This window comes from Strigops habroptila, chromosome 3 (assembly GCF_004027225.2).
Source record: "Strigops habroptila isolate Jane chromosome 3, bStrHab1.2.pri, whole genome shotgun sequence".
NCBI classification, from domain to species: Eukaryota; Metazoa; Chordata; class Aves; order Psittaciformes; family Psittacidae; genus Strigops; species Strigops habroptila.
Window position 1 is genome coordinate 49,052,373 of NC_044279.2, and position 13,585 is coordinate 49,065,957.

Genomic DNA, 13,585 nt, shown 5'->3' on the forward strand with positions numbered 1-13,585 from the left:
TAAGAAGTGAGGATAGATACTCATGAAAATTTGGTCTTTGACTTAATAAGAAGTATTGAATAACAACACTGCAAAACCCCCAGATGAACATGAGAGGAGGGAGCGTGTGACAGAGGTGATGCTTAAAAGCATCCCGATTCTCATGGTTTTGTTTCTTCCAAGGCTCTACTATGAGTAAGGCAGATGTTTTTCTTTTCAAAAGGCTCAGCACAGCTCAGCACACCCACATCTCCCCTCCCACCCTCCTGCCCCGTCAGTGACTTCTTCTTTTAAAGATAGTAGAAAATAGCAATTCTGGGACAAAACCCTATTGCAACAAACTACTGTAAAGGATCCGAAAGAATCCAGTAAAACTTAAGACACCCAGAAACAGCAAAGTAAATAGTGTTGTCTTCTCATCTTCAAGAGAGTAAAAATAGCACCAGAATGCATCATTTTCTGCTAGTTGACTTTTCAATTCAAAAAAAATAGGATGTCAAAATGAAATCTGCCTTCCAAGTGGGTCAATAATGTGGAACAAACATTCTTCCTCCCAGGAAGAATTTATACAGCAAAAGTCCAGCCTCTCAAGTCTAACGCTTACCTAAAACACTAGATTGTTATGCCTTATGCTTCAAAGAAAATACTCTATTGGTAATTTTCTACTGAATTTTATTAACAGGTATCTTTTTAACTGTAGAGAAAAATGAAATAAATGTTTTGTAAAATAAATACTGTGAAAGTGTTGGTATTTCTGTGGCATGGAGAGCTCCAGCCAACAGTCCTGGCGAACAAAACGGGAGTTACTCTCTCTTCAGTGTTCTTGGTAGTAACTGCAATTTGATGATACTTGAGGGATTTTTTGACATATTTACACTTTATTCATGCTTCAGCAATACACAGAAGGTTTTCTATATAGGCTGGGTGCACGAACAGGCTATTTCTGCCTTACCTTTACATCGTTTTTTCCAGAAAAGCAAGTATCCACCACTAGGGTCACAGGAGCTACTGGGTAGCTTTGTCAAGAGATCGCACACATCTTCTGCCCTGACACAGGTGAAGTGGCTCCAGTTCTAAAGAAAACTTTCAAGGTGGGGAAACCAGTGATGGGTGATAATGAACTCCAGAAAAGGAAAGATTTGACAGGTGTCCATTACATCAACGAACAATTTGATTTGTCTGAGTAAAACTAGTCTTCTCAGACAGGCACTTGCCAATCTGGAGGTACCCACCAAAGAGATTATGAACCATCAACGAGATATTCTTTTAAAGGGGACATGGTCCTTTAAAACGGACTGTGGCATTTCATTTTTACAGAGCAAGTCTGCATTAAGAGGCTGTGTGATGTTGTGCCTACTGGAAGCATCTTCAGAAGCCATCACAACCACGCAATGTGTTTAGAAAAGGCACAGTAAGTACAGGTATTCTTTCACATAAGCGAATTGCTGTTCCCTTCTGATCTTGAGACTGTCTCTATATCCTGTAGGATAAACAAACACAGGTCATGCAGGTTTAAGCATACCTCTATGGAGTTGTTAAAAAAATACAACTTTTGAAATCCATTTTAGCCCCAAACTGTAACTGCTCTTACTGATTAACATGTGAGCACTCTGCCTGCACAGGTGTAGTACAAACCTGTTTCTTAAGGGCAAAGAGACTGACAGCATTAGGCAGGAGGAGTGTAAATTTATTTAAATGAATAAAGGAGAACAAACCTCAGGCAAGGACTCTGGAGCAATGAGCATCACAGCCTGCCATGGATGCAGGGGGTACGCGTAGAAAAACATCCTAGAAGAGAGGATCTTTCTTGCAAGATTGCCATCAGTTCGTGTTCCCTCTGAAGAAGTGCAAATGGGTAAATGTAACCTTAATGATTCCCAACATGGCTCCAGGCCAGCTGCCTCCTCTCGCAGAGCAAGGAAAGGGACATGGAATGGGGGTAAAAAAAACCTCTTGGAAAAAAAAAGCCTGGGGTGTGACAGAGGAGGAGCAGGCAGCACTGGCACTGCCATGCAGGGCCTGGAGGGAGGCGCTTCGCAAGAGCATGTTGTAGTGGGGGTAGGGAAGAGCATTCTCCTCCGTTTGCAATCTGCAGTGATGGTAATTCCATCAGCAGGAAGATCCCACTGCAATAAATGAAGAAACTTCATAGCTCTCTAGGGAAAAATGCATTTCAACGTATGGCATCTGAGCTGAACGAGACTCATATTTCATTAGGAGGACCATAAAAGCTATCTGCTCAGGCAGGCCCACTTCTTAAGTGATTTTGGAGGATGCAGCCAGGACAATAAGTTAAGCAGTTATTTACAACAGTATGTATGTGCATATGTGTGCACTCACAGTTTAAGTTGGCTCAAAAATGACAGAACTTAAATAAGTTGAGGGATTTTAGAAAATGTGAAAAGAGTGGAAAATTGTAATGTACACGTTTTTCCACTGACATCAATCTTTTTCTTTCAGTTAACAAGAGAGGCATAGTAGAGCCCACTAAGAATCATACACATAAGATTAAGAAAAATAGATCTAGAATAGCTAAACTCTCATCCCAGTTTTGACAACACAGATTTTCACTGTGGCCTAGAACAAGAGTGTGATTTCTGTGCAGCTGAACTCACAGATGAAAAGGCTGCATGGGACGAATTACAAAGCCCATGTTATCTACTTGGCTTTTATAATTGTTAAAATCATCTGAACTGTACAGCCAGAGCTTACTTTACCATCCAGTAATTATCTAAACACCTGTACAGTGCTTCCTTTACGTTTTATTAGCTGTACTTGTTATCTCTTAAATTAGTCTGACATGGATCTTGGGGAGATACCTGGATGTTGCTGACCGAACAGTATAAGCCAAACAGTAGCATTAAATCTCTAAAGGCTCCGCCTCTGAAATGACAAAACCAGAAAAATCTGTAGAAAGCAAGTGCTCAAGTTTCTCCCCAGAATCAAGAAATTTCACAGAAAGGTTGCATTTGTTTCAAAGCCAAACTTTACTATGGGGAAGAAGGTACCGAAATGTGCTAACAAGGTGCACAAATTATTTCAGCTCTGCCTGTTAGTGACCAGACAAAACGATCACATGTCCGTGACCACACATTCTCACACACAAGGAAAATCCTGATTTTTCTTCAGTGTCTCTATGTGCTATAGCTGTGCATTTCCATACTCTCATTTGGATTTCAAGTCTGACCTTAATTCTGGGTATTTCCTGGGTTTATAATACTTGGCTTGGGGATGTTTACAACATACCTTTCATATATTTTGTCCTCAATAACTGAATGTATTCTTAACCTTAATTCCACCTTACCATGGCAAAACAGAAACAATGTACCTTTATTACACTGGAAAACCCATGTACAAACAACAGGCAGGCAGCCCACAGAATGCTACCTTGCAGTGTTTTCAAATGATTTGCAAATACAAAGTATGGTGATTCTTCAACAACTCTTTATTTTAACTTTTATTGCCCAATTCAGGGATACACTCTGGCTACTTAATGCTGTGGTAAAGCAGCACAAAAATAACACAGCTGTGTTGAGATGCATGTTCCACTAGAGCATTGCTGAGCAGCTGGTTTGCCCCTTCCATCTCCTACTCTGCCCTGTCCCACCCTCTCTCCCCTTCAACCTTCCCCTGCATGTGCACACAACCTCACCACCACCTGCCTCCTTCCTGTCTTCAAGCCCACCTTGCTCCTACACAAACCTATCCACGCACCTTGGCATTCCGACCCTGGGGTAGAGGGGATACACCAGGTATCTTCTAAAAATAACTACTTGAAATCAGCAATAACTTGCAGGCCATCTCATTAACCGATCACTCATCTTCAAGCAAAGATTGCAATACCAAATCTTGGAAGTCATTCATTTTCAGCGACTATCTGCTTGGTTTCTGTCACGGTTGAGGTCTTCTCCAAAAAGGACAACACTCCCTACAGTTCTTGCGGACAGTGGCACCAAGTCTGCAGTGCCTGATGCTGTCAGACAGGAGGCAGAACACAGACTTGCATGAAAAGGATGTCAAGAGAAATGTCCAGCAACTTGAGACTCACTGACTACTGCCCCAAACAGGCAGCTGCCATAGAACTGTCTCTGCTGATGCAGGAATTTCAATTATAGACAATTAAACAAACCAAAAGAAACTGGCTTGACCACAGATGCCAAGTTTCTTATGGAAACATCCTTCTGTCAGCTGCAGCTGATCCCTTTCTAAGTGTATTAACGCACTTCATTTTACCAGTTAAACCTTTAAGTCCTTTACTCTTTAGTGTCACAATATTACTTGTTCTTTAATGACCTATAAAATATTACTGTTCTAGAAATGCTAAACCCCACATTTATCCACAGTGAACATTTACTCTATATCTTCACTACTTCTGTAAAAAAAGATGTTTTTCTGATACTTCTTCCTTCAACACCACCACGTCTACAATGTATTTCCTACAAAGTTAAGCAGTATAAAATCTAGATCAGATCCATAGCAACTATAAAAAAATATATAACAACTATTTCAGGACAAAGGTTTTTCATCAGTGCCAAATCTGCCCCTGATACACACAGAACAATCCCACTGGAATCAGTGGGAGACCCACACTTGTATCCAAGACACGAATCACGCTCCTAGACCTTGGCAAGACTTCTGGTACCGTGTGACATGCAGGACTCACGTGCCAATGATCAGGCTGTGGACCATGTTGATGTTAAGATCCTGAACAGCCTCAGTCACGTATAAGCCACATTACTTTTCACTGCCACTACCTCTGCACTGCATGGATCAATAAGCAGCCAAAGTTAAAACTGGTGACTCCCACAACACAGAGATCTAGCTAAACGTTTCCAACAACGCCCCAAGAACCGCAAGTTCACTTAGTCTGTATTTTTAACAACATAGGGCCTTTGTTGTTATAAATTTCAAAACAAAACCAAAGAATTCCACATAATATTTATACTTTCAAAAGTACAATATTAATACAGGTCGGTCAGTTAGAAATAACAGCAGTTTGTTAGGTCTACAAGATTTAACGTAAAACCAGTTTACAAATGCTGAAAAGCAGTAGTGGTCCAATAGTCACCATTACACATGAATTTCTCTCTTCCAGAAAATAATAATAATAAAAAAAAAAAATCCCAATTCAAATTTACCAGTTTCAATGAAATATTAATAAAACACCCCCAAACATGCCACAATCACTATTCACAAATAAAGTTAAAATGAAATATACAAAAATTCACTTAATACTGTTAAATAACAATAAACTACAAGATTCCTGAACAGAAATGGTAGGACCCCTGAACGTTTTACAGTGAATGTCAGGAAAAAAATTAAGTTACCTATGACTATTTTCTTGATATACCAGCCAAAGATTTACATGACCATTTCAAAATATACCAATAAAGATTTACAGTCTCTTTTAAGATGCACTAAACAAATAGGTTCATAAAGGTGAACACAAATGCTTAAAAATACTGTAACCATCACCAAGGGTGTACTTATGATACTCACTGAGATGCATAAGCATAGTAGTAACGTGTTTACTATCTCTGGTAAACAGATAACATCTAAGATCTGAAAAACTCTCTAAGTTCCCATAGTAAAAGCTCTGTAGTATAGTGAGTTCTTATCAAGTACAAACTTGCATCTTTCCAGTTGATTTCAAGTGAATAATGCACAAATGGGAGAGCAACAAGGTGGGAAAAGTGTGACATTATTCCCCATGTTCTTGTAATTAGTTGTCCTGTTCCTCTGTAACAAAATTCTAAATTTCAAAAGTAAGCCAGGGTCCAACATATATGAATCATCATTTTACTATTTGTATTTCTAAGTTAAAAACAAGGTAAAAAAAGTCATTGCTTCTGCAGGCTCCATATGCACAACAATGTGCAAATATCTTACGCTGGAGTAAGCCTGACAAAATTTATGATCCAGTCTCCATGCTCTAATTTATCAATAACTAAAGTAGGATCTGAGAGCAAATAATGGTTACTGTTCACTTGTTTGAATCAACTTTCACACCATGTGCTTTTCAAAAACATAATATGCATTATAATTTTTCAACTATTTCAACACATACTTCCAATGTTAAATAAGGAATTAAGTGCCATGAACTTAGAGCATTAAAGATGGTTCACCTATAGCCAAGCAAAGCTATGTTTACATTCCAGGAAACACTGCAGTTTAAGAAATACAAAAAAACCCCGCAGCAGTAGAACATTTTATGAAGAGAAACAGATGCATTCACATATTATAAAGCCATTGCAACTTCTTCAGGCATGGAACTGTTGTGTTAACTATACAGACAGTAGTTATTTAGCAGCAATGATTCCGCAATAAATAATGCACTGTGTTTCTCAGTCCTGCACAAAAATTGCAGCTACAGTTACATCAACAGCTGTAACCTACTGGCTCTAGTGGCAGAGGAGACCTTAAAACCAACTGTACAAAAATTTGTCACACTGTGACAACAAATATAAAAACATAATCTGCAGGTTGGAAATAAAAAGACTCCACTGTGAAGAGGACAGTGTAGACAAACTGCGATTCCAAGTCCACCAACAGAGAGCACTGCCTTCAGATCCGAGTCCTTGAATGATAGGATAGGCTTGGGCTTGACTCTGCGTCACTCACTTTAAAAAAGCATGCTCTGCCTTCTGTTCTTCCCATGTCCTACAACAGAACAGGGACCATGCTAAGACACCAAAGCATTTGCACAACAGAGTATTCAGTTATCATCTGTATTTTCTATCTTTATATTTCAAGGTAATGTATTTCATGCTTAAACCAGTACCAGCATCTTTCTTTTAACTGCACATAATGGGTTTTGGTTTTGCTTTTTTCTGTAAAAATGGTTTGAAACTCCACGATGTTTTCATGTTAACAGTCACTCTATCCATTCCTAGTAAAACTCACCTCCTTCTGTGAATTCAGCTTATATGTCTCTACAGAGATGTGGTATTTGTTACACAGAGACCGATTTAAGAAAGTATTTTTCAGTTCCAAATGTCTCTGGCACAGCACTCCGTTTGCAGATATGAGAAAATATTAAGCTTTCCATACCTGTCTCTGGGTAAGTGGAATTTCGAAAGCCAGGGTCTTTTTGCAGCTGAATCTCTTTTAGACTGAATATTGAAACACCTAGAATGTAACAAAGAAATTAATTTATATCCAAACATAACTATGCTCTAAGGAACAAAGTTCTATTCTTAATTGCACAGTTCAGATTAAAAAAATGTTTCCCATTCCCAAATATTTACGTCAATATATACCAGACTTCTTTAGTAGATTAGATTAAGCAATGTACACAGCTTTAATGCACTATCTTAACAATACTCTGCTACTTTACTTCTCCTCTTACTTTCAGGCAAAGTGTGTATTCTTGTTCCAAGACTTCTGAAGTATGCATGTTTCATGGCCTCCTCTGCTGAAATTCTCTTTTTTGATTCATACTATTAATATAAAAGGATACAAGTGTGTTAGTCTTCATCAAAAAACTTTGAATCAAGTGATTTCAGCAAAGGGAGATACAAAGTTGCTCAATATTTCTAACAAGCTCACTAGAACAAATTTGTTTTCATTGCTTTTATTTCACATATGCAAATCTTGAAGGTCCCTTCCAACCCAAACTATTCTATTCTATTCTAACATGTTATCTAATTCGGCATTATTGACATATACCAAGATGGCTAAAATAGTAAAAATAACTGCTGTAAATGGATGTAAGTAAAAAAAAATCTTTGTTTACAGATGTAACTGACTAGATGTCAGCCTTCTGTCTACATTGTCTTCTCATACTAAACTGCAATAAAATGCTCCCACATGAGATCACAAGAGTTTTCTAATCTGATGGACTATGCTGCAGTGGTGTGCATAAAATGGAACTTTAGACGTCTAAACATGGTCTTCAGTTTGTGATCAAACGTCTCCTGCTTGGTGTACGTGGACAGTTGGACAAAGACATTTAAAAAGCTGTACACAAGTAAGAACAAAGTCCTAACCTAACAAGAACTACAAGTACTGCTCTGACACAATGTGAAGACCTGATGTAGAAATTTAAATCATAGGCTGCAATGCAGGGTAAGTACACTCCACCTTACATACTAAGAATTTTTAATGCTATGAAGTTACAGTACTTCTGCAACTACTCAAAGACTTAAGAGCTGGCCTTCCATCTTGCTTCTGGCTCATTTTTAATATAGATTAAAAGATTAAAACCACTTCACCTTCTGAATACAGTTTGCAAGATCAAAGAGTAATATTACACCTTAGTAACTGCTTCTCATCGTTACAGGAATTTAGTATATGTATTTAAAAGTTCTGTTTTAACACCGTATTTCACAAGAGATTTATTTTTTATTCAGGGAATTACTAACATAGGATCAATTCTACTTTCACAAAAAGTAGTAAGATCAGTTTCCGGTGGGGGTATAGAAAAGTAAAGAAATTAAACACCAGGTTTTTAATTCTTATAGTACACAGGCTTCCCAAAACTGACATTCTTCCCAAATCTGTCATCCCCTACAGACTCAGCTGCATATTGCACTTTGAGACAGATCTAACAGCTACTATAGCTTCTAACACATTTTTAAAATAATATATTAAAATTCTAAACTTGCACTTTTATAAAGTAAAACCATAAAACATCTTACTTGAAGGAACTTTGCTATCAATTCAATTCCTTCCGTGTCTAGCCTAAAAATAAAAAGATTTTAAAAAACAAAACAGTTATTGAACTATATTTACAAGAGCAAAACTGCAAAGGAACTGACTTCATTACATGACATGACATCAAACCTGAAAACTAAATTTAAACACGGATATACTTTCACTTGATCGACTCTTCCGCATGTTAATGTACATACAAGTACCAATACCTCAGAACCGGACTATTTGGAAAACACTAGTGACAGACAAATCCTGAGCTTTGGATTGTGACTTACTAGATTGACCTGGATCATTTATGTCAGCAAAAAAGCTTTTAAGCTTAACACTACTCACTTAGTAGAAGGCCACAATGTTACATTTTTTTCTTCAAAGTTGCTAAAAAATGTTTTAGTCTTTGTTATAAAGCTTGTTATAAAGCTTTGTTACAAAGCTTGTTATTATTTATATATAATCACTGTACAAACTCTTCAAGTTCCTCATAATGGTTTTAGAATGATTTCAACAGACTGCTCAAGAAAACATTGCCGTTTTAACAATGGGCCTATTATATAACAGAGTAGAATTGGGGTTATTTAGGAAGTGCTGTGTGAATACACCTAATACGCCGGCATTATTAATCAGAGTTTATAGTTATACAGGTCATTAAGGAGCTGAATGATACTAGACAAAGTAATCACATAGTATCAGGATTATGCTTTGCATTACTATCTGACCACAGTAACACACCTGATGCATAGTTTTCCAGCCTTAAGTAGCAGACTATAAGTGGAAACATGTTCACATTTACAAATATGCAAAACCACAGAGATGTGTATTTTCTATTAATAAAACATAAAGTACCTCGGTGCATGGTTGATGAGGGGTTGTGGTTTATACTTAGGAAAGTTGTAGTTTCTAAATTCATCACTGGAAGAAATGCCTGGCCATGTTTCTTGACATGGGGTTCCTGTGTTTAAAAAAAGCAACAAATTCAACTTAAAAAAATGTAAAGAAACAACTTTGACATAAATAAGCATTTAATCCTGTAATTTAAACAGGAAAGAAAAAAAACCCGCAAAACAGCTCAATAATTTTTCATCATTTTTCACCTTAATAACAATATAAATGCAATATAAAATATTGCATTGTTCGTAGATCAAGAGCTACAGTTCTCATGGAAAAAATGCTTAGAAGAACAAACATACAGCGTTAACATTACTGCTAAAAGTATTCTTACCCAGAAGTCTGAAAATTAAGTGCAGTTCATCTTCAACAGTAGAACCAGGAAAAAGAGGCCTTCCTGATGCCATTTCAAAAAATATGCATCCAACGCCCCTTTAAAAAGCACAGAGGAAAAGATAAATCAGAAACCAGCTCCCGACTGAAGCTTTCAGCTCTTGAAGGCTTCCGTGACTTCTCTTCGATTAAAACAAATTAAATTAGTTGTTAGCTACACACTGCTATTAAAAATATTGTTTTGAAAGATATGTAGTAACAAAAGAACTGTCAAAGACTAAACAAAACCTGTCATAGCTATATTCTATCCTCTTCCTTCAGATGTCAAGTTTATCAATTCTATTAAAGTTCATAGTAAAATACCACATTATAATGTCATTAGGAGAACATGTTTGTTTTTCTCCCTGCTAACACTGTGGGCCTAATGCCTGCTTACTCTAAGCAATAAAAAGAGAGAAATAATAGCATCATCCCTGGCTGCCATTCCTTTCTGTAAAAATCTCACTCAGTTGTAACCTTCAACAATTCAAAGGATGAGTATTTGAATGCTACTACATAATAATGAAGATGTGACATTTTTTCATCTTGACTGAGAACAAAAATTTAAATTAGACAAAGCTATACAAACCACATGTCAATTTGAGTTGAATACTCTGAAGATCCGAGGAGAACATCAGGTGGTCTGTACCATAATGTGACAACTTCATTGGAATAGGTCTTCGTAGGAACAGACTTTGCTCTAGCCAATCCTTGATAAAAGGGAAATAAAGACATGTGCAGTTTGCTGAAATCTTTCTTTTTTTTGCATGCCAAAGAATTTAGTAGGAGCTAAATCAACCTCATTATACTTGCTAAATACCTTCCCTTGATATTCATTAAAAAGCCCTACTAAATACATTTCTACAACTTGTGATTTGCCTCTTAGTATTTACAGCAATCTCATGGTCTGCATTTTTAAGCACAGAAGACAGGTAAACAGTTAAAATCCTGGAATAATCCTATAAATTTCATTAAAACAACTAAGCATTAGATCAATATGACACCTCCCTCCTGTGAAAATCCTTCTGCTATATTTCTACAAAAGGCAGAAGGCAACAAGCGAATAATGAAAAAGTGGAAACAGACCAAATTAGCGTTGGATCAGCAGGGGTTTTCCATCCTAACAGTGTCAAAATTTGTCAGTATTACCTTCAATAAAATTTAGGTCTACAGTGTTAGATGCAATATGAGCAAGTTTCACACACAAGGGGAAAAAAACCCAGTGGTAGCACGACTTTCAAAGGACCTTCCTAACACAGAAGGTAACAGGAACCTGTGAATGACCCATTCTACAGGATATCCCAAAGGAACTTGGTGTATCAGTGACAGAGTAACACCTAATGATTTAGCACATGGACAGATCCTTTCTCTTTCCTGACATGGTTACTCTGCTTCAGAGTGGAGTGTTAGGAAAAGCAACTTGAGCTCCACCTTAACAATTTGACTAAGTGTCAGCTCCAAAGAAAGCCCTAAAACTACTTTCAAGCCACAAGTCAAGTGACATTATTACCTATACACATATTACTTCGATTACTAACATCCTGTAGAAGGCTGACTTTCATTTTCCATCTGAGAATGCACAAATTCACTACAGACCTGATATTCTCATCTTTCCTCTATAAGGCAAGATGCCTCTCTTTTGCTGAATGAATTAAAATATTTGTTACAGAGTAATTTCAAGCCATACCAAAGTCCGCAAGCTTCAGTTCTCCTTTCTCGTTTATTAGTAGATTTTGCGGCTTCAGATCTCGATGTAATACCTTTCTTCTATGACAGTATGCCAAACCACGAAGAATCTGGTATAAAAATAGCTACAAAAGAGAACATTTATATAAATGAGAACATTTATATAAATGTTAATGTACAGATTACGTGACTGTAACAGCCCATTTGGGCACTGTAGAGTTAAGTCTCTGTACTGCAAGCAGGACAAAAATACTTCTCAAAAAGTAAGTTACCTTTCTATATGAACACAATCCAGACATCATTGTTTACAGATTTAAAAGCTCTTTATGCTAATGCACTGCTTTAACACCATACTTTACAACAAAGATTTTAAGAGCAATTTGTTCTGCTTAACTGAAGTGAACCACAGGGCTGTTTATTTTTAAGTAAGCATTTATCAATGCTCTTCTCCACACTAATGTCTTTAAAGGCAACTGTGTCTGACTATATTAAAAGTTCCCTTCTGCAACAGAATCCCTTCTGAAAATGCAGCTCAGCATCCTTTCTATCTAATTGTGCTAAACTATTTAAGGAACATTTTGGCACGCTGCTTGAAAAATACGCTGGGATTCAGAAGCTCATGAAACATGGAGAAATGAGAAATGAGGATTACTAAAGCAGCCCAACTGCCTCTGGCATTTATATTTATCCCCTCACCTTGACACACACAGGTTTATTTTAGTCCTTTGGAACAGCAAGCCAAGCAAACAACTTCAGTCATGCATATTAATGCTGCAGATATATAGACATAAAAGTAGTAAGGGAAGAAGAAAGGTTTAGCAGAGGGCGGTCAAGCAAGTTACTATATCACTGCATTAACAACTACTATTTCACTATTTCTGTATGTATAAAAGGTCTGATCTTGAAAATGGGACTTCTGGGTAGCCATTGCTGGCATTTACCATACAACAGTCCTCAGTCAGTATAGGTGATCAAATATACAATGAAAAAACGCACAGCATTATAGAAAGCAATGTTTACCAATGTGACAAATTCAGCATGTGGCAGGACTTTTGAGGAGAAACACCAAAATGTTTTTATATGACCATTTTCTAACACATCAGTTTATTTTTGTGCCAGGTGGCACCACCAAATTCTTTTTTGTAAACTGGAAAAATACACAGCAGGTGTAGTTACATCCATCTGCTCTCAGTCTGCTTATGTGGGATTTATCTGTTCTAGAAAAAAGGAATTGGCATTGATATTTTTCTCTTTCTTTTCTTTTTTGAAGAGCAGGATAAGCAGCAACAAGTTTTTTTCCATCTACTCATGTTCATGCTGTTGCAGGGGTAGTCAGTCCCAAGTGATATTAACCAGACTGCTGTGGAAACTGATAGCCATCTCTAGTGTACACTGGGACTGCAAGGATTAGTCAAGAAGGCAAAACAGATTATTCCACAGAAATTGTGGATCTTCACCACAGTTGGCAGGGATCCTTTTGGAAATACATAGGACAACATGTATTAGCTCAAAATTTTGTTCGAAGCAGTAATACCTGCAGAGATCACACGCGTTTTTATATTATATATCTTCATTTTGCTAAAACTAAAACCCCTAAAATTAGCTGAGGAATGCGAGGAGAGTGATGACAGGGAGGTCTCTCAAATGTTAATAATGACCCGACCCCTCCAGTTATTTTAACATAAGCACCTACAGCTACCACAGTTAAGCAGCTGGTTTGGTTTCCCAGTGTCAAAGGTACTGACTGTACAAATCTGCTCCTAGGTCACAGCTTAAACCACAGGCAAACAAGGAAAAACAGTTCCTCTGCTTAGTTCATATTACCATAAACAGATTCTGCTTGTTCTTTAACTGCACTTATTATAGGAGTCAGCACCCCACTTACAGCTTTTCTTTATTTTTTTTTTAAGCTTAAAGGCCAGCTTATTAACTTGTAGTTAATTAAAAACATAAGCATAATTATGGTTTTTTTTTGTCCCTCTGAAATAGATACAAATGAAAGAATTTCCCT

At 37.2% G+C, this 13,585-nt stretch overlaps 1 protein-coding gene across 3 annotated transcripts in view; it reads right to left on the reverse strand.

The window, feature by feature from the left end:
- Positions 1-3,405: 3,405 nt before the first annotated feature.
- The window catches only part of CDK17 (cyclin dependent kinase 17), a 93,140-nt gene continuing 82,960 nt past the window's right edge, over positions 3,406-13,585 (reverse strand). For all 3 annotated transcript variants that reach the window (XM_030480815.1, XM_030480814.1, XM_030480813.1), the window contains 8 exons: positions 11,576-11,699; positions 10,478-10,598; positions 9,851-9,948; positions 9,475-9,580; positions 8,619-8,661; positions 7,328-7,418; positions 7,030-7,107; positions 3,406-6,639 (listed from right to left, as the gene is read on the reverse strand). In XM_030480815.1, coding sequence (XP_030336675.1) covers positions 6,602-6,639; positions 7,030-7,107; positions 7,328-7,418; positions 8,619-8,661; positions 9,475-9,580; positions 9,851-9,948; positions 10,478-10,598; positions 11,576-11,699 — 699 coding nt within the window. In that variant the 3' untranslated portion in view covers positions 3,406-6,601. The remainder of the gene's footprint in view (positions 6,640-7,029; positions 7,108-7,327; positions 7,419-8,618; positions 8,662-9,474; positions 9,581-9,850; positions 9,949-10,477; positions 10,599-11,575; positions 11,700-13,585) is intronic.